The 20,824-nt window shown below is 39.4% G+C and overlaps 1 protein-coding gene across 7 annotated transcripts in view; it reads left to right on the top strand.

Moving 5' to 3' along the window:
• Positions 1-20,824, top strand: part of Kat6b (lysine acetyltransferase 6B) — a 183,470-nt gene that overhangs the window by 124,633 nt on the left and 38,013 nt on the right. For 4 of the 7 annotated variants that reach the window (XM_057785948.1, XM_057785947.1, XM_057785946.1 and 1 more), the window contains exons 4-11: positions 4,296-4,411; positions 4,615-4,696; positions 7,301-7,433; positions 10,089-11,014; positions 11,978-12,099; positions 14,040-14,155; positions 17,000-17,141; positions 20,038-20,199. In XM_057785948.1, the coding sequence (XP_057641931.1) occupies positions 4,296-4,411; positions 4,615-4,696; positions 7,301-7,433; positions 10,089-11,014; positions 11,978-12,099; positions 14,040-14,155; positions 17,000-17,141; positions 20,038-20,199 (1,799 nt within the window). The remainder of the gene's footprint in view (positions 1-4,295; positions 4,412-4,614; positions 4,697-7,300; positions 7,434-10,088; positions 11,015-11,977; positions 12,100-14,039; positions 14,156-16,999; positions 17,142-20,037; positions 20,200-20,824) is intronic. The other 3 variants (XM_057785951.1, XM_057785950.1, XM_057785952.1) reach the window with 3 other exon arrangements.

Below are 20,824 nucleotides of genomic sequence, written 5' to 3'. Positions count from 1 at the left end.
TAGTAGTGCACGCCTTTAATCCCAGCATTTGGGAGGCAGTGGCAGGCAGATCTCAGTGAGTTCGAGGCCATTCTGGTCTACAAAGTGAGTTTCAGGACAGCCAGGACTGTGACATAGAGGAACCCTGACTTGGAAAAAAAATATCAAAGAAATGAAGGGAAGGAGGGAGGGAGGAAGAGAAATTTAAGAATCAGAGAGTTTATTTTGGATCATAGTTTGGGAGGTTTTAGTCCATAGTCATCTGGCTCCATTACTTTGGACCTGAGGTGAGGCTGATCAGAAACCTACCTGGTGATAATGTCAAGAACAAATATACAGTGTGACTCCTAGATAATCCAAGAAGTCACTGGGAGAAAAGAGAAGTGCCTCCTAAACAGGAGTGGGAGTAGGAGTAGACAGGATCAGAGGAGGGCAGGCTGAGAGCGGGCAGCGTGCACAGAGGTGCGTGGAGAAGAGCGCCACGCACTTGGGAGAGAAGGTCCGATGAGTATCAGTGCAGAATACAAGGGATTGGGTTAACAGAGGTCAGTTTGGTAGGGTTTTGTGGCCTATATGAAAGAATTTATATTTTTTCTAAGACTTTGGTGGACAGAAAAATTCTGTGATGAGATTTAAAATCTACACAGGTCACTTAGGCTGCAGTAGAATAATTGATGAGAAGTTAGGTCAAGATGAGCTTTGGCATATTATAGCAGTAAACCTGTGTGTCTGGAGAAGTGTGGATTTATTTAGTTAGTATGCAAGATTTTGGTTAGGACATAGAATCAAAGTGTTTTTGGTGATCGTTTGATGTGTGAGATGCTTTCTTTTTTGTAACTGACTGGGTACCCATTGTATTCCCATTGCTCCAAGAGCAGGAAGGTGTTTCTTTCCTAAAATTCATTGTTAGTATTTGTGGTGATCCCTTCATCTGTGGTGCTGAGGACCAAAGTCAAGGCCTTAAGCATGGTTGCTAAGCATTGTCCCACCAAGCTACATTTCTGACTTTGGTTATTTTAAGTAAGGTTTTGCTGTGTATCCTAGGCTGGTTTTGAACTTGCGGTTCCCTTGTCTCTGCTTTGGAGTATAATAATGCTTGTCTTTCTACTACGTAACATGACCTGAACCGATTGGACTCATTTCCACCTTCTTCCTTCTGTTTCTAATGCTTTGTTAAATGTCAGTTAAAGGAAGGACACACACACACACACACACACACACTGATGGCTCAATAACCACTCTGAGGAACCTGATATCTTGATTATTTATTATCTTTTTTCCTTCCTCTCTTTTTCCCTCCTTCTCTCCCACCTTCATTGAATCCAGAGCTTCATGCATGCTAGGTAGATGTTCTTTTATGGTTCTACACCCCCAGCTATTTACTTACTTACTTATTGATGCTATAACAGATTACCACAGATTTAGTGGTTTGAAACAGCTTATTTAATATTTTACAGCTATAGGACAAAACCCCTTTGTAGGACTCATAGTCAAGATGTCAGAATTGTTGGCTGCTTTCTAGAAACAAAGGTCCATGCCCTAGTTCATGGGTTGTAATAGCATTTAGTTACTTGTTTGGTAATCCCTTGCCTTGCTGGCAGGTGAATTCCTTCCCAGATGCCAGAGGCCAACCCTAGTATGGTTTCTGGCTTTCCTTCCTCCATCTTTAGAGCCCGATGTGGCAAGTGAAAATTGTTGAATGTCCCCAACACCTCTCCTTTTCAACTCATGAAATCTGTTTCTTAGTCGTTCCAATGCTTGTAGAGTTGCATTCTTCTCTCCATGGCACGAGAATTGGGGTATAGACATCTTTTAACACCGTTATTGTATTTGCTATACATGGTTTTTCTTCTCAAATATTTCCTCTGTGTTTGTGGCTCCTAATTTTAAACCATTTTCCTTCAGTTTTATTAGAAAAAAATTATTATGAACTATGAATGCTTATGTGCTTGTATAACAATGAATAAATGAATGAAGACTTGACATGGCTCTCAAAATCTGATACAAGGCAAACCACACTAGTAAAACCATTTTCAGAGAGATGAGTTCTTAGTAGAGAGAATGAGGATTTTTAGAAGAATGGCGGTGTTTGTGTAGTGATTCAGTAGGAAATAAGGGATTACATTATCAATAGCATCGATTCCTGGCATCTCATTACTACAGATTATATAGCAATACGTTAAGACTCAGTTATAATCTTTCGTTTTAAAGTTAATATGAAAAAGGAAAAACAAAAATGTGTCTTCATTGCTCAGTGTCTTTTACAGAATCATAGAAACATAGGGTTGGAAGGATCTATAATCAATTCTCTTAAGCTAAATAAAGATTGCTTCCTAAAAGAAAGATGGGTTGAAGACTTTGGAATTTGATAGGATAGCTTAAATAGTAGTAGTTTGAGATACCATTGCTTAAAGTGGAAGAAAGCATTAAAAGGAAAAATGTTCTATGCTTTTGATTAAAAATGGCTATTAATTTTGAAAATGCAAAATTATTAAAAGTCTGCATTGTAGGATATCTATAGGAATAAATAGTAAGCTGTAATATGATATGAATTACCTTAGTTACTGAAGACTAAGCTACAAAGCACAAAAGGAGATTCTAATGTAGAGAAAAATCCAGTGCACGAAATTAAGGTCATATGTTCCAGTGATATATGACTTACAGGAAGTAATAAAAGGGGGGAAGGAGTAAATGGTATATTTTTAAGCTGATAGGATCCATTTTAAGGGTGGAATTTAAATTGCTGTTCTTTAAAAGTTGAGTTTTTTTGTCCCTTGAAAGGAGGGGGTGATGTGATCAGAATGGCCTCCCGCCTCTCCGTTCTGAGCATACTCAAGGGCAATGAGTGAGCTGTGCCTGTTTGCTGGTTCTGAGCAAGGAAAGGCGCTCAATGCCATTTTTAAACATTAAACCTTCTTCTTCTGTTCATCTGACTGAGGAGCCCTTGGGGAAGACCATGTCAGAGGTTAAATATGTTTGCCTGGGTGTCTCTCCCAGCCTAGGGTTGCGATCATTTGGCACCACTTGATTTTTTTCAACATCTTAGATACAGATGTTTTGATTTTTTTTTTAAGAGTAGGGAATTGTGAACTTTTATTAATGGTATTGATGATTGATATTGAATGTTTTTACTTCAAAAAGCTAAACCTCCTGGTGAGTGGAATTTTATGAAAGCACCTGTTAAGCTTTAGGGAAGAGAACCTTTTTGGCAGGAACCCAAAATACATATTTAAACAATGAAGCTGCCAAAGTCAGGAAATTATAAAACAGTTTGGAAATTACAGAATCTGCTTTTTTATTACCCCTCAGATTTCCTTTTGCAGCTTGGTTATAAGTTCTCTCGCATGGGATTTACTAATGTTCTAACTATTTAAAGACCAGATTTTTAAAAAAGAACGAATAATCAAGTTTAGAGACCTCCTTGGGGTTGTGTGATAATTCGTTTTGCAGTGGAGTCGCCTTCCAGTACCTTGGCTCACCCTCCCTCTCTCACTCGTGGAACCTGGTCTCCTCCCTCTGGGGCTTTCTGCACACTGGCCTAGTTGAACATTGCTGGGTAAAAAGTCCCGGAGTTGTGTGGAGAAGCAGAATGCTCTAGAAGAATGAGGAAGCCTTCTGAGGGTGACTTCCCAACCCACTCTTGTCTGAATCTGTCTTCTTCAGCTCATAAATTCCATGCTTGTTCCCTGACTTTCAGGATGTTCTTGGGGTCCATCCCGGTCATAGGCGTTCTCTGTGTGCTGTTTGAGTAAATTAGTTATCAAACAGCCCCAGGTCTTTGTTAGGACAGGATCTCGTGCAAGCCGGACACCTGAACACGCTATCCCAGGCGTGCACCACCACACTCTGCTCAGCTGGCTTTTCTGTTTAGCCGTCGTTTTTTCTCTTATGATTTCATCCCACAGAGAGCAGTTGTTGAAAGAGGGTACAGTGTAGCACATTCAAGAGCTGTGGGCACATGATGGTTGGTGAAGACGGCGGGGCAAGAACACTAACAACAGATACAAACTGTCTTCAAGTCTGTAAGATCGGGGTGCATTTCCAGGTTTATCTCTGGGAAAGTATTAACACAATCGTTCCATACATGTAGAGAAAGGGGACAAAGACAAAAGAGAGAGAGGAAGTCTCACAGCTCTGAGTCTCCAACCTATTTTGTTTTCAAGTTCCTAAGGCTCACTGGTTGGCACCAGCCAGCCATTGAATAAAGGAGATTTTTAAAAATAAAAATAACTTTTGTAAAGTTAAAAAAAAAAAACTTTTTTTAAAACAAAAATACTAAGACACTATTGACATTGAGCAATTGCTTTTTATTGCAGGACACCCATCCTGTTTGAAATTTTGTCCCGAATTAACCGCAAATGTGAAGGCCTTGAGATGGCAGTGCATCGAGTGCAAGACATGCAGCGCATGTCGGGTCCAGGGCAAAAATGCAGTGAGTATCCTTCTCACACCCCAGCACCAGGGAAGCAACCCCAGTGCCCAGGCTTTCCTCCGACAGAATGTTCAAACCACGGTGATGGCACACCACACCTGGGAAGTTGTCGCTCCATTTGACTGTTAACCTGGTGACTTGAGGGTGTTGGTGTTCTTCAGTTGGTCTCAGTCTCAATTAGTCTCTAATATGTTATATTACAGGATAATATGCTTTTTTGTGATTCCTGTGATAGAGGATTCCATATGGAGTGCTGTGACCCACCACTTTCCAGAATGCCAAAAGGTGAACTTTTAAACCATCTTAAAACTGTAGGGCTGGGAATGGAACTTAGTGGTACAGTACTTGCCTAGCATGTGTGAGGCCCCATTCACTGCCCTGCGCTGTAAAGCAAGCAAACAAAATAGTTCATTACTTACTTGTTAGCCTTATTTTGATGTCTGGGAGTTCCCCCTTCCTACCCATGTGTTTTTGTAGGTTGTGAATAGAAGAGTATTATAAAGTCATTTGGTTTGGGTGACATGTATGACTCTAATGCAGAGCTATGGAGGAAAAAGACTCTTGCCTAGTTAGTGTTTATAGCATTATCTGTATTAGCCAGTAAAGGAATTCATGATGACAGTGATGACTTCAGCGTCCTTCAGCCAGAAGTCATCACCAGGTTCCAGCTATTGGTTGATGTTTAAAAGCGTGAGCATCTGAATTCTCTGTATTTGGTGTAGCATGAAGTTTTCTTCTGTTTATTTGTGTCAGTCAGCCATGCGCAGCCTTTCCCTGCCCTCCTCACAGTTGCAGTATGTTCAGCGTTTTAAATGGCCTTGCCTTTTTATTATACTATACATTGACATGTGGAAGGTATAGAAAATACAAACACAAGAGAAACAGAGAATAAAAATTGCCGTACATTCCCCTGCCTCTACACTCCCTTTACAAAGGAGCGTTCTGCACATATGTAACTTTTTGAGATTTCCCCTTCTCGATAATAGATTGTCAGCATTCTCATGTCATCGCTTGCTCTCCTAAACATGATTTCCAGAGTCATGTTGAGCATCATAGTGTAGGGCAGGGGTTCCAAACCTGCTTGCGGGCCATAAAGAAGCTTTGTTGGCACGATCTTTTTAAGCATTAGATCCTGAATTGTCTCTGTGGGACATGCATGCTTTGATCCGCCACCCTCTCCCTACTCCCTGTTGTCACGTGCTCTAATTTGCTTTAGTCATCTGCCGTCAAGGCGCTTCCTGAGGGTGCTTGCTTCTGCAGCCTCATGTATAAATGAACCATAATTGATTTAATTAACCAATTCTCTATGGTAGATACTTCAAATGTTGCAAGTGCTCCCCTTACTCCTGTAGATAAATTCGTAGAGAGAAGGTGTCTAATTAGAGGCCACAACCTGAAAGGTTGTCGGGTCTCACACTGACCGCCAGTGTGTGAAGCATCACAGTCACGACACTGAACACCAGTGCAGTCAGTGAGGTTTGGAGACGCTGTTTTACGTCTCAGCATCTTTAAAATAATTTTCATCTTATGACAAATACTATTTTAGATTTGATAAAACTAATCTTATTTAATATTTTAAATCAATTTGATAGTAAGGAAAATTGTGATAGTTTTTCCCTTTTTATTGAAGAGACACAACTTTTGTGTTTGATTATTGACTATATCATCATTTATGAAGTACCCGTTTTATACTTTAATCACTTTTTTCTGTTGAGGCTCAAGTACTTACAACTTCAGTTTTATATAAATATTAATATGATTTAGATTCCTGATATTGGCAGCATTTTGTTTTTCCTCATAACATTCTTTGCCTAAGTTTTATGGTTCTCTTCTTCCCCACACCCTGTGTGTGCATTGGGTCATTTTTTTAAAAAAAATAAAAAATAAAAAAATTTTAAAGCTTTTTTTTTTAATTTTTTTGTTGTTGTTGTTGTTAATGCACAAACCTTTTTGTAACTGCTTATGGTGGCTCACACCTGTTATCCCAGCACTTGAAAGACTGAGGTAGGAGGATCTAGAGTTCAAGATCAGCTTGGGTTACTTGAGACCTTATCTAATGAAGAGGGGAAGGGAGAGGAGTAAAACTTTCTCCTGAAGTCTGGGAAATGGTTGGCTCCTTCCCGGAAGTTTATTAAATCCTTTCCTCGTTTCCCCAGTGATTTGAATTGGGACTTTTTTATATAGTAATTTGTGTAGTCACATCTTATGTTTTTTAATTGACCAATTTTCATATGCCAGACATAATTTCAATAATTGTCATGCCAGAGTACTTAAAATTGTTAAGCTTTATTTTCTAAAGTGTTTAAACTCATCATCATTTTCAGTGTTTCTAAAAATAATTGATTAAAACAAACCAAACTTTTTTTTTCCCTATAGAAGTTGAGAAGTCCAATTGATTTGAAAATTTTTCTTCCCAAGTGATAAGAAAGGGATAAAAGATTAATAGTTTCTGATTTGGGCTAGAGAGATGACTCCATAGTTAAGAAGCTTGCTGCCTTTCCAGAGGACCAGGCAGCTCACAACTGCCTATAGTTCTAGTTCCAGGGATCCAGTGCTTCTCTGGCCTTCTTAGACATGTACATATGGCATATACTCCCACACACACGCACACACACCACACACACACACACACACACACACACACGTTTCCAGGGATGACTATGGGGTGGTGTGAGGGGAACAGGTAGGGCCAGCCACTGCTCTCACCACCTTGATGGAGCCTTTGACCTTTAGCAATGGCTTCCTGAAGAGAACAACAGAGAGTGACTTTCCTAGAGAAAGTTCTGCATCCAGCACCTTTGGTCAGATTACTACAACTACAGATTTATATTTAATACCTTCTCCTTAAGTAAAACATTAAAATTTCTTTTCATATATATATTAATTCAGGGATGTGGATTTGCCAAGTCTGCAGACCAAAGAAAAAGGGAAGAAAACTACTCCATGAGAAAGCTGCACAAATAAAACGACGATATGCAAAACCCATTGGACGACCGAAAAATAAATTAAAGCAACGATTGTTGTAGGTTGAGATCTTATTAAAAGAAATCTTATATGTTGTGCTTTAAAAAATGTAGGTAATTGTAATCCACTCGGATTTTGTTAAATTTTTTAGCATAATTTTTCTAAACTCAATGAGGAATATTTTTCTTTTGCATAAACTGTGGGATTTTCCCCCCAAAATAACATTTTTAATTACAGTTGGTATTTTGGGGTCTTATCTTGGCAGTACCTATGATACCGAGTGACATATTTCAAGCAGCAAAATGAACGTGTTTTAAGAACTGCTAACTTCCTCAGCCTTTTTATTGGTTGAGCATTAAAACAGCTTAATGTTATAAATACTTCACAGGGGCTTTTTAAAACAGACAATAACAGATAAATAACAATCCCTTCTGATGCCAATATAATATTACCACTTTTTAAGATTTCTTTTCCAACATTGTAGCTTCTGAGAAACCTATAAACACTGTCCAGGTCCATTTGGCAGGTGCAGATGTGTGCAGAAATACAGATAAAATGTTTTGCAATAAACCATGGGTCTACTATGAAACTCCATTTCCGATTTCGTTTTGTTGTATAATTGCATTAAAGCCTAGCTGAAAAAAGATTAAGAGAAGTGAATGTGTTTTTAACACATATAGATTGACTACCTATAGTATTAAGAAACACATACATATACAGGGCTGAGCGTAGTGGCGCACCTCTTTAATCCCAACACAGGAGGCAGAGACAGGTGGATATCTGTTTGAGGCCAGCCTGGTCTACAGAGTGAGTTCCAGGACAGCCAGGGCTGTGTTGGGGGCTGAAGGAAAGGCCCTGTGCTTTGTGATGAGTAAGTACCCTGCCCGCCCTGAGCTAACACTCCAGATATTCTTTTTTCCCTTCTTCCACCTGAGGTAGTGCACTGTATTATGTGCTCTCAGAAGCGCTCCTGCGCTTTCATCTACCAAAGGAAAAATAGGAAGTGCAGGCTCCTTTCTAGAGTTTTGTATGAAATTTGATGAAAGCCCTTTAACTGGTAAGGTAGACATTTTTAAGTGGATTTTTTGTTGTTAATTTCTAGAAACAAAAATATAAAGTACTTATGAATAAAATCTTTTAGTATCATTTAAAGTAGAAATTACATTTTTTTTTCATTTGTCCTGCATAGGCATTGTTCTTGAAATGGGACCGTATCCTCAGGGTCCAATTATAAAATCCAAATTAGGGTATAAGCTTTCTAAATAAAGGACAGAGCTGAAAATTGCACCTGGCACCAATCCTAACTTTTTGTTTGTCCAAAATTGTCCTTAGAGCTCAAGAATTTTTAAGATAGTCTAGGGAGATTTCCTTATACATGCTTTATAAGTGTATTGTCCTTTCTGGGCAGTCTATTCTAGATCGAGTCCAGATGCAGCATTTTAATGCAGACATTTTAGCCTGGATAAGCTGTCTGTCACTAGCCTTCACTCTATCTTGTAGTGACACCAGAGATCTCCTTTGTTCATCTGATTTGGCTAAAATAGTTACACTAGGCAAAGATCCTGGCAATTGAACCACCTCAGATGAACCTTACAGAAATTGGTTCATTAAATCTTTGTGTATAAGACAGGCACAAAATGTTTTCTATTTGTAATTATTTAAGGTATCTGGTAATTTGTTATCATACCATTTTCAGGCTTCCATTTCTCCATTAGCTTCCAGCTAAATTGATAACGTTGAGCCTCAGCATTGTCATAATCATATGCAAATGTTTCTATTGTAAAAATTTCTCCTGCAACATGGGTAGCTTCCCAAGTCTTGGCCTGAGGTGCAGGCAGTCAGCTGCCGTTTCGTGTAGGCAGCTGTGTTTGTGCAGTGACCTACAGCAATGTGGCCAGAACCCACCATCACACAAAGCGAATGTCAGTCAAAGTTGGAGGCAGAGGTCTTGACGCCAAGTGTCTGATAACGACCATGGTGAACGTGCTGCTTCTGCACCAGACCCCATGTCATGTCTGACCGGCTGCGGCTTCTCTTTAATCGTTTCTTCAGTTATTTTATCCTTTTCTTTTTTGCGATTGTCCTTTTTTCAGCACTATTTTATGCTGTGATTGTCTTCTCTCCTAGGAGAGTATTATTGGCTGTTTTATCATCCTAAGCATAATCTGCTAGAAGAGGATACCTTTATTTTTACTTTTTAGTACAAATTTATAAACACACCCAAATTGTACTTCTGTAAGTTTCCAGGCTAAGTGAAAAATTGCTTCTAACTATAAATAAGGATATTCTTTTACTGTGCATCACACATCTGACCTACTTTCTCTAAGACTTCTTCAAGGACATTCCAGGAAATCATAATTACTTGTAACAACACCGGGGATGACTTATTTTTGTCTAATTATAATGAAAGCATTGGGTGTTTTTTTAGTATCTACAAAAATTTTTCTTCCGTGTACTATGCTGGGGTCCACATGGATTCTCCCAGTACCTGTTGAGTGGGCCCTGGGAAATTATTACATGAAGTAGGCTCTGTTATCTTTTCCAGCCAGGAAACACATAGGTGGTGGCACACACAAAAAACCCATTCTTAAGGTTGCAGTTAATTTTAAGTTGAAGTACATTGACTATGCATCTAGTTTCTATAGATTTGTTATTAGATACCTTTATATTCTATTATTTAATTGCTGATACTATTCTCTAAATTTTTGCCTAGGTCTGTAACCAGTGATGAAGGATCCATGAATGCATTCACAGGAAGGGGGTCACCTGGTAGGGGTCAAAAGACTAAAGTCTGTACCACACCTCCATCTGGTCATGCTGCGTCTGGGAAGGACTCAAGCAGCAGATTGGCTGTTCCAGACCCCACTCGGCCTGGTGCCACCACCAAAATCACCACCACCTCCACCTACATTTCTGCCTCTACACTTAAAGTTAACAAGAAAACCAAAGGGCTCATTGATGGCCTTACTAAGTTTTTTACACCATCACCTGATGGTCGCAGATCACGAGGTGAAATAATAGACTTTTCAAAGCACTATCGTCCAAGGAGAAAGGTCTCTCAGAAACAGTCATGCACTTCTCATGTGTTGGCTACAGGTACCACACAACAGTTAAAACCTCCACCTTCTTCACTTCCACCCCCAACCCCCATCTCTGGTCAGAGCCCCAGTTCACAAAAGTCCAGCACTTCCAGTTCTACCTCTACCCAGAGTTTCTCCAGCCAGTCCAGTGAGCCCTCCTTCAGCGGTGTCACTAACAACAGCCAGCTGAAGGCTCTCTTTGACGGACTTTCTCATATCTATACCACTCAGGGTCAGTCTCGACAAAAGGGACACCCGAGTTATACAGCACCCAAACGCATGCGTCGTAAAACTGAATTCTCTTCCACGGCAAAAGCTAAAGCCCATTTCTTTGGAAAAAGAGACGTTAGGAGCAGGTTTCTTTCTTGCTCCTCCTCTAGCTGGGGGATGACTAGAGGACATATTTTTAAAGCCATTGCTTACTTCAAGCGAACAACTTTTCTTAAAAAGCACAGGATGCTAGGCAGATTAAAATATAAAGTGACCCCTCAGATGGGGACCCCGTCATCAGGGAAGGGGAACTTGGCAGACGGAAGGATTAACCCTGATCAGGATGATGGTAAGCAAAAGGTGGAAGCTCCAGCCAAACCTGCGCCCCGCCCTTCCCCCAACCCCAAGAGAACCAAGAAATCAACTCCTGTCCATGACATAGGCTCTAGCTGTTTCTCTGTCCTCTTCACTTTCACACACATACAGTGAGACTTTGACCTTTTTCTAATGCTGACTAAACCTCTAAAATGTTCTTCCAACTAATACTCTCCAGCCTTCTATTATTTATTTCCATTCGTAGTGGCACTAGGCACCCCTCCCCCCAGATGCTTTCCTAGCGATGCTTCTGGCTTTGTAGTTCGCATGAATAGCCACTGTCGTGCTTCTGACATGTTCTCTCCCGTGCTGCCTCTGTAGCCAGTACCACCTTTGCGGGTGCTGGCAGTGCTTCCAGCCCGGTGTTTAGCTCTGCCTCTCTCTCTGCTCCATTGCTTTCTCACGACAAAGTTCATCCTGCTTCCATCTCAACAGAGCCTGATCTGTGCTTCTGTGAAGTGTGCATTGGGTTGAGTGTGTTTGTGTGTGTATCCATCCACCTTAGGGAGGAAACCAATTTCAAAATTAAATTGAACAAGTTGGCCCATTACATTTGTTATCCTTTATACAACAAAAAGCCAAAAGATGTCGTTTGGGAAAATTGGTATATATTATGGACTCAAAACTAATGACGGGAATGCTATAACTAGACATAACTTATAATCTTGGTTGAAAAATATGTTTTGCTTTTTACTGTTCTTACTTTCCCTTGTATTTGTTATAAAAAGATGGCAGTGATATATGTACAATTGAAAATTTAGTTGTAGTAGGGAAAGAATTACTGTTGGATCTGTGAGCATACTTAACTGTACAAGATTATTCCGCTCAGTGGAAAGAGATCCCTGGTCTCTGCTTATTGGGTACCATTTTGGTAATGTGCGCTAGTCACCCATGCTTCAAACCAGTGAATACACTTTCTGCTGGTTTTAAATGACAGATACTGAACTTAAAATAAGCATCAAACAAGAAAGTACAGATGTAAATGTGATCGGAAACAAGGATGTTGTGACTGAAGAGGATCTGGACGTTTTTAAGCAGGCCCAGGAACTGTCTTGGGAGGTAAGGCCTAGATCACACGGAGCAGTAACCAGGGTTGTAAAGCTTCTAGCCATTACTTTGAGGCTGTAGAGTATCCCCTCAATATCCTTTGTGGTTCTTTAATGTTTATGTCTGTCGTTTTTACTATAGAATTATCCATTCTTTCAGAATAGGAAAAAGACTCAACTGTTCTCACAAAGTAGACCAGAGTAGTACTAGTTATACAGATATAATAATAATTAGCTGGGCATGGTAGCATATGCCTTTAATCCCAGCATTTGGAAGGCAGAAGCAGACAGATCTCTGTGAGTTCTATGCCAGCCTGGTTTACAAAACAAGTTCCAGGACAACTAGGATTACATAGAGAGACACAATCTCAAAAATAATAACAATAACCAAAAAGATGACTCAGTGGGCAAAAGCACTTGGCTCTGCAAGCCTGGCAACTTGAATTCAATCCCCAAACCTGTGGTGGGAGAGAGAGCCCGCTACCAAAAGTTGTCCTCTCTGTCCTCCACAGAAACACAGCATACACGTGCACACTCACACACACTCAAACACAAAATAAAGAATAAGATGTAGCTTTTTAAAAGTTTCTAATAATTTTTGATGATTTTTTTGCTCACGCTGTAAAATAACAATTTCAATAGGTAACCAAAAAGCACTTTGCTTCTGATTCACCGGTACTTCTGACGCAAGTGGCCAGCCATATGAAAATGTGCCAGTTTTTAACTTTTTGGCATTGATGAGTGAAATGTTGTGTTTTATGATCATTCGAAGTCATCTTTATTTTTACTGTCTAGTAATTTCTCTGAATGGTTCCTCTTCGGCTTGACTTCGGTTGCTATCAGGCGACATGGAGAAGTAGGGCTATAGACTGCTCAAAGACATATTTACAAGTAATTGCGATTTTTTTTTTTACTGTCAGTAGACAGTCACGTGTGGCCATTATTGGTGGGTCTCTACCCTGCCTCTTCCCTTTGAGGAGATCATGCTGCCCACAGTGGGCTTCTAGCTTGTTTTTAGCCGCATCCTGTCAGCCTAAAGACTTTTAGTTTTGATCTGAAGAACAAGTACATATTTTTATTCCTGTCTTGCCCTTGACAGACCTTTGTGTTTGTTCTTCTTCAGCTAAAACAAATGGCAGTCTCCCTCTTTGTTACTGTTCTTTGTCTATGGGGTGGGTGCATTCCTACATAAAGGTAAGGGACAGTAGTCACTACCTGAAAGACAGTGCTTACTCTAAAGCCCTTTCTTTACAACATGAAAATGCTTGTTTTTAAAATTACATTAATCTCTTTGTGGGGGAGGCACATACCCGTCCCGGTGGTGCGGGTGTAGAGGTCAGAGGACAGTTTACAGGAATGAATTCTCTTTCTCCCTTCATGTGGGTTCCAGAAATCAGATTCAGCTTTTCAGTCCTGGCAGCAAATGCCTTACCTGCTATGCCATCTCACCAGCCCCAAAACTAGGGCATTTTTGTTCAAGAAATACTTCTTTTCGTATGTCAGGTGCTTCGCTAGACACTGAGTTACCACAGTAGTGACTGTGCAGGCTTGTCTAGCTTACTTCACGGAAAGAGGGGAAATAACAGGCATACAGCACTTCACATGGCATAGACGAGAACTCACAGGTACTTCCTATAGGAGCAGGGAACTGCGAATATCTGTAGTGGTAGCTGCGCCATCTTGTAATGTAGGTTTGAATGCATTGCAGTCAGTTGTTATACCCAGGTGTATAGATTTGGGGATATACTTGCATCATATTTATTACCTGTCTTTGGCATGTCTGTTACGGGTATTATTTTGCATGCCTATTTAATTAATTAATAATGAAGATCTATGATACGATTGGGTAGCCTCAAATGAAAAAGAAAAAATAATGTAAATGAAATACACTCTCTTCTTGGTACCTGTATTTTACGATGATTTGTTGTTGTTGTTGTTGTTGTTGTTTATCAGAAAATAGAGTATGAAAGTGGAGTGGAAGACTGTGGTCGGTACCCTTCAGTAATAGAGTTTGGAACATATGAAATCCAAACCTGGTACTCCTCGCCTTACCCACAGGAATATGCAAGGTACGGACCAAGCCTGGAGGCCAAGTAAAACGAAGGAAGACTCTGGATTCTAAAGCAGGGAGATGATTTTGAGAGAAACTTAAGAACTGAGGATGTCCCTCAGTGGGTAGATTGCTTGCCTAGTATGCATGAGGCCCGGGTTCTATCACCTAGTCCCACATAAAACAGAGTGTGGGGTGCACCCCTTTAACTCCAGCACTTGGGAGGTGCAGAAAGGAAGATCAGAAGATGAAGGTCATCTTTGGCCTTGTCTCTAAAAATTAATAAATATAACAAACATTAATTTTGGTAGTCAGTTAAAAGTGTTTGCCATGTGCTTACTTTTGCTGACTTGTTTTTGTACTATTTGTGCATATTCCTTCACCATTAGGAGCCACAGCTGTTATAAATTTCTCTTTGAATTTGTAGGCCATGCTCTCCATGTTTGGTTTTAGGACAAATGCTGTCATTTGTTCTGTTTATGAAACCAAATCAGGAAAAACTAGTGGCCATTTTAATACACTTCTTAGACTTCCTTCTCCACTTGCTTTCTTCTAGTTACGGATGTAAATTTTATTTCTAATTTCTCATATTTTATTTTCAAGGTTTTTTTCCTCAGAAATTTAGTATAATAAAAAAATAGGAGGAAGTAGTGGGTGGCAGATAGCTTTAGGAGACCCTTCCTCAAATCATTTAAAGCCATTTTTGACCATTTTATTTAAAAGAGAGAGAGAGAGAGAGAGAGAGAGAGAGAGAGAGAAAATAATTCCATCAGACTTTCTCATTTTTCTTGACCTAAGATTAACTAAGAATGTCTTTGTGACCATATTACCCAACATTTCTTTTTTTTTTTACCCACATCAAGGTACATGGCATTAGTAGAATCTCAGTTTTTCACCCTCACCAGCCTAGATTACCAAGTGAAATTATGTCTCAAAAAAATAGTTTAATAAAAAAGAAAATCTGGGCAGTAGTGGTGCAGGCCTTTAATTCCAGCCCTCGGGAGGCAGAGGCAGACGGATCTTTGTGAGTTCAAGGCTAGCCTGGACAGGCTCCAAAGCTACAGAGAAACCTTGTCTCAAAAAACATCAAAAAAAAATTGTTTCAGGGCTGGAGAGATGGTTAAGAGCACTGGTTGCTCTCCCACAGGTCTTGAGTTCAATTCCCAGCAACCACATGGTGGCTCACAACCATCTGTAATGAGATCTGGTGCCTTCTGTCTGGCCTGCAGACATACATGCAGGCTGAACACTGTATACATAAATAAATCTTAGAAAAAGAAAGTCATAATTCTCAGTGGAAATGCAGCTCAGCTGAGATTTAATGAAGTGATGGCAAGGTCAGTAGAGAATCTACAGAGTGAGAACTTTGTCCACCTAATGCATATATATTGTCATGAGCCACTTGATACCACATATGAACCCAAATGTGTGTATGCATAATTTACATATCTGCATAATATGTGCATATAACTTAAAGTGGCCTGACTTAGAAGCGCTCTTCATTTGCTTTTATCTGGAAAGATTTAATGGCCAGGTCACTGAAGTAAATGTCTATAATATGTGAGTGAGCGCACTCCCTTTGTTGCTGTTTAAATAGTGCCGTTAGTTTCAGAAGGTTAAAGAATGCATGGATTGGGCTGGAGAGATGGCACAGAGGTTAAAGAGCACTGACTGGTCTTCCAAAGGACCTGAGTTCAATTCCCAGCAATTACACTGTGACTCACAATCACCTATAGTGAGATCTGGTGCCCTCTTCTGGCATTCAGGCATACATGCAGAGAGAACACTGTATATATAAATAAATATATAAATAAATAAATCTTTAAAAAATGTGTGGTTTGTAATTGCTACATCATTGAGTGCAGATAACCAGGTTAAAGATATAATACTGCACGGACAAAAAAAATAAAACCCACAACACTTTCTAACTTAAACATTAAAACAACAGTGGAATTGCTAGAAAACAAATGTGATCTTTCGACTGTCAGCCCTGCATTGACTACTTTAGACCATATGTGATCAATTATATTATACATATGTGTGTATACTCCTACACACACATGTGATAAACTTCAGCTTTCTCATCCAAAAGCCACATTTTAGGACCTCTGCCTCATAGGTATCCAGATGAGTTTAAAAATAGTAAGCTTACTTTATAAATAAAAAATTGTTATAAAGCCAGGCAGTGGTAGCACACGCCTTTAATCCCAGCACTCGGGAGGCAGAGACAGGCGGATCTCTGTGAGTTCGAGGCCAGTGTGGTCTATAAGAGCTAGTTCCAGGACAGATAAGGCTGTTACACAGAGAAACCCTGTCTTGAAAAGAAAAAAATATATTGTTATTGATACAACACTGTACATTAACACTAGTAGATATAGGACTTTAAATCTATATTTCAAAAATATCCTTGGTCACCCTGAAGGATGGCATTCCAAATTACTGATTTTATTTTATTTTATTTTATTTTTTAGGGTGTTGGCTGCGGGTATTAAAAAATTCTTCTTTCCATAGGAATGGCAAAGTATTTAGAACACATTACATATTTTGTTAAATATGTTTCTAAGATTTTTATATTTCTTTATTGTTGGATTCCCCCACCGCCTCCTTTTTTTCTTTAGAGTCTTACTGCGTAGCTCAGGCTGACCTCAAGCTCATAGAGATCTCCTTCCGCCTCTGACTTCCCACTGCTGCTGTTAACTGTTAATGGTGTCTACCACCACATCCAGCTCCTCTCCTGTTTCTGAAATGGCTTTAAAAGGTTTATAGTCATTTGATGTCTTAGAGAAAACTGATGTTTAGCTTTTCTCCCTTGAACAGTATAATCATCCTGATAGATTCTTTGATTATTTTTTAACTTTAACAGATTACCAAAGCTCTACCTGTGTGAATTCTGTCTTAAATATATGAAGAGTAAAAATATTTTGCTAAGACACTCCAAAAAGTGTGGATGGTTTCATCCTCCTGCAAATGAAATTTACCGAAGGAAAGACCTTTCAGTATTTGAGGTAAGCATATGTAAACAAAAGCATCATCTTTTTTAACTCTAATATTCCTAATTATTGATTGTTTACTTAGGTGGTTTGTGTGTATTCAGTCTTGGCTTTGAAATTCACACCAATCTTTAAAATAGCTCCGTGTTTTGGAATATTTAACTACATTAAGCCACCATTTAAATTGATGAAGAATTCCTGCCTTATCACATTGACTTTTTTGTCTTTTCCCAAGCCCAGTCTACAACAAATATATTCACTAGTAGATTTATGCTGTCCTTGGCTCTTTGTAAATTCCACATCCTTTGGCAGGAGAAATTAGCTTTGTTTAGCGGCTCCTGCCAGTATCTGGCAAGTACTCCCTCTTGCAGGGAACGGAGCAGCTGTGCATGCCTGCTTAGAACACAGACACCTGAGTTCCCTTCCAGGTCTTGCTAGGGCAGATAAACCCTTTTGGTGAGATACCAGCAGACGCGTGGCTTCTCCCCACCTCTAGAGAACTCCGCTGATCACATGTCTGTCATTGTAGGTTTCTTGAAGACATTTTGTGTTTTTAGAATTGTCTTAGCAGAGAAAGTCTTCGCCTTTTTTTTTTCATCATTTAACCAGGCTTCTATTGTCTGTCTTAGGGATCTAGTTTAGCTGAGTCAGTCATGTGTTGAGGACAACAAGCTTTCTTTTCTTGGTACTGTGTGTTCACAGGGTGTCTCGGTTCTCGTCTCTGTTCTCTTCACTTGACTTGCATGCCTCTGTTGCCTTGCTTCATTGTCCTCTCTGTGGCCCATCCTGGTGTATGCACTGCTTTACCTTTCAGGTTCTCAGGTCAAGCCTGCTTTCTATAGCAGATGCGATGTCTTCTTTCTCTCAAGGCCGGTGTACTTTAGGGATCTCTTCTCAGAATGCTCAGGTTCACAAGTTTTGGGAGTGTTTGTTTGTTTTCCACAATACTGGTCAGGAAACTCTGGCTGTGGTACTTATTTTTTTTTAAAAGCCCCTCCCTGCACTTTCTAGCAAGTTTGAAGGGCAAAAGGAATTGTGTTTGAAGTTGCCCTATTAGTTCTCATTAAAGGCCAAGCATAGGCTTCTCAGCCTGAGTACTACTAACATTTCAAACTGAATAATACATTGTATAGGGGTTGTAGTGTGCACCGCCGGGTGTTCAGCAACATCCCACCATCTACCCCCAAGTTGCAGTGGTGCCCCCACTCCATCTATTTGTGACAACCAAAATGCCTTCAGTCATAGCCACATATCCCTGAAAAGTGTGGGAAATTGTTCCTAGTGAGTTCCCTGATGCAAGAGAAAATGGAGTAGACTTTAGGGTGCCACTTCACCAGCCTCAATGAGGCGAGGTACAGAGTTGGTCTTATGGAGCCTTTGAGCAGAGCCAGCTTTACTCTCCCTTCCTTACTCCTTACCTGATGTCTTAGATGCCTTTCTTCTAACCAAAAGAATATTGAAAAGACTTTTCATTTTTTCCCCAGTCGGCAAAATGCATTGTTTGCCTTAATTATTAAATAAGTCAGCCTGAGTAAGCCCGTGGTGGAAGCTTAATCAGGAAGTCTTCTTGGGGCATGATAATCTGTCTTGTTGGGCATGTGTTTGGACAGCATAGAGATGAAAGTGGGTTTGTGAGGTTTGTGGTTTATTTATACACTAAGGGTGTGGAATAAGTCCTAAAGATCTGTTCTAGCATTATGACTGAATATCTCAGTTATAAAAAAAAAAAACTATTAGATATTTTCTATGACTTAAAAACAAGTAAATTTTTTATCATAAATTACTGGGGATTTTGTGACTCTTTTCTGTATCTGTTCCTTTTTTTATTTTCACAGTTGATCAGAGTTTGTTTCAGAGTTTTCATTTCTGTTTCTGATACACAGGTGCACATCTCCATCTTTTATATATATATACAATACAGCACCATTTCCAAAAGGACCATACTCACAAATACATCACAACTTCCTTTAATTAAAGAGAGAATTGTATTCTCAGTGCCTGTGCCTATATTTGATTATGTTGCTATGTGTGGGACTGAGGTTCTGTCCAAGGGAAATAGTTATATGAAATCTAAAAATAATTTGTGCATTATGAGAACCTGTATGGTCCACAGGAGACTTGAGAATGGTCAAGTTCATTGTTAAAGAGTTCGGGTTAGCAAAGACCCATCTCCCCTAAGAAGAGTGTGGGGTCTAGTTGGCTCTCTGTTTCAGCAACTCACTGCATTTGATCAAAGAAATTGGTGTCTGTGCCTAGCTCCTGTCGGGAGCCGTCAGTGTCACAGCTTGAGGCTTTTATTTTGAAGAGAAGTAGCCTGTAATCATGGTACTTACTATAGGTTGAAATTCATCTCACTCTCTCTGTAAGTATTCCCAACACAGGGATTTTATCTTCTCCAATTATTTTTAAAATGATAGTTGGGATAAATCCAAAATGGAGGCCTCTGCTGTTAAGCCACACTTTTGAAGAATCGGAGTAATGCACTTCATTTATTTTATTTTTATTTGAAAATAATAGAAGTTTAGCATACATGATAAAAAATTTGTTTCTTTAATTCAGATTTATTTGGCTCCACTTTAAAACTAAGAGAACATGCCTGACAAATTTTAATTCAACAAATTTCAAGTGGAAATGACTTTTTTGCTAACATTGCTGTTTCTTGAACAAGCTTAAAGAGACTTTAGCTGTCTTGAATTTACCTTAACAAGAAGAAATGTGGAATTCTGATTTTTTTCCAAGTAATAGCTCTGTTCTGTTTAATGCTGTCTTTGTTTGATGGAGTATTTTAATATTATAGTTTAGGATTTAGAAATAAAATTATATACTTTTTAAAATTATATACAGAAGAAACAAATTTATATTCTAGTGGTATTTTTATGTTAAATAATGTTGTCTGTTTTTCTTTTGCTAGGTTGATGGGAATATGAGCAAAATTTATTGCCAAAACCTTTGCTTGTTAGCCAAGCTCTTCCTGGACCACAAAACATTGTATTATGATGTCGAGCCATTCCTTTTTTATGTCCTTACAAAAAATGATGAAAAAGGCTGTCATCTGGTTGGATACTTCTCTAAGGTAAAACACGAGCCAGCATGACCTTCATTTTCTTTCTCAAATGTTTTTAGTGGAGCCCAGTTCTTTGAACAGGGCTTTTTTATGACGATAATTTGAATAAGTGGCTCATGTTTCTGAAAACCTCAGCTTTTTGTTTAGAGCTCGTTTGAAAAGACAAAAACAAAACAAAACAAACAAACAACAACAACAACAAAAAAAAAAAAACCGGGCCTAGGAAGTGTGTAAAGGACCCCACTGTGCTGACTGTGTCTGTGTGACAGACATTTCATTGCCACCTTGTAGACTACTTAGCATCTTTAATTCCCATAAGCTCGTCCCTCCTTTTAAGTGGTGTCAACATGAGGATCTCTGTTTACAGCCTCAATCTTTGACTCATTTCCTTCCCTCAGTGGTCTGCCCACATGCCCCTAATCTTAACACTCAGAAGGCTAAGGCAGGAGGATCATGAGCTTGTGCTCAGCTTAGACTACGTGGTGATACTCTTCCCATTCTCTATCCCTCAACATCCCCTTACCACCACCCCCAAAAAAGAAGGAAAAATGAGAGGGATGTACAATATATATGAATGAACTTTGCAACCTGGTCTGTTTAAATCTGTGGAACAGTCCCAAGATTGAAGAGAAGC

This window comes from Chionomys nivalis, chromosome 12 (assembly GCF_950005125.1).
Source record: "Chionomys nivalis chromosome 12, mChiNiv1.1, whole genome shotgun sequence".
Classification (NCBI taxonomy): Eukaryota; Metazoa; Chordata; class Mammalia; order Rodentia; family Cricetidae; genus Chionomys; species Chionomys nivalis.
The sequence above is the reverse complement of the archived record's forward strand: the minus strand, read 5'-3'. Positions and strand labels throughout refer to the sequence as shown.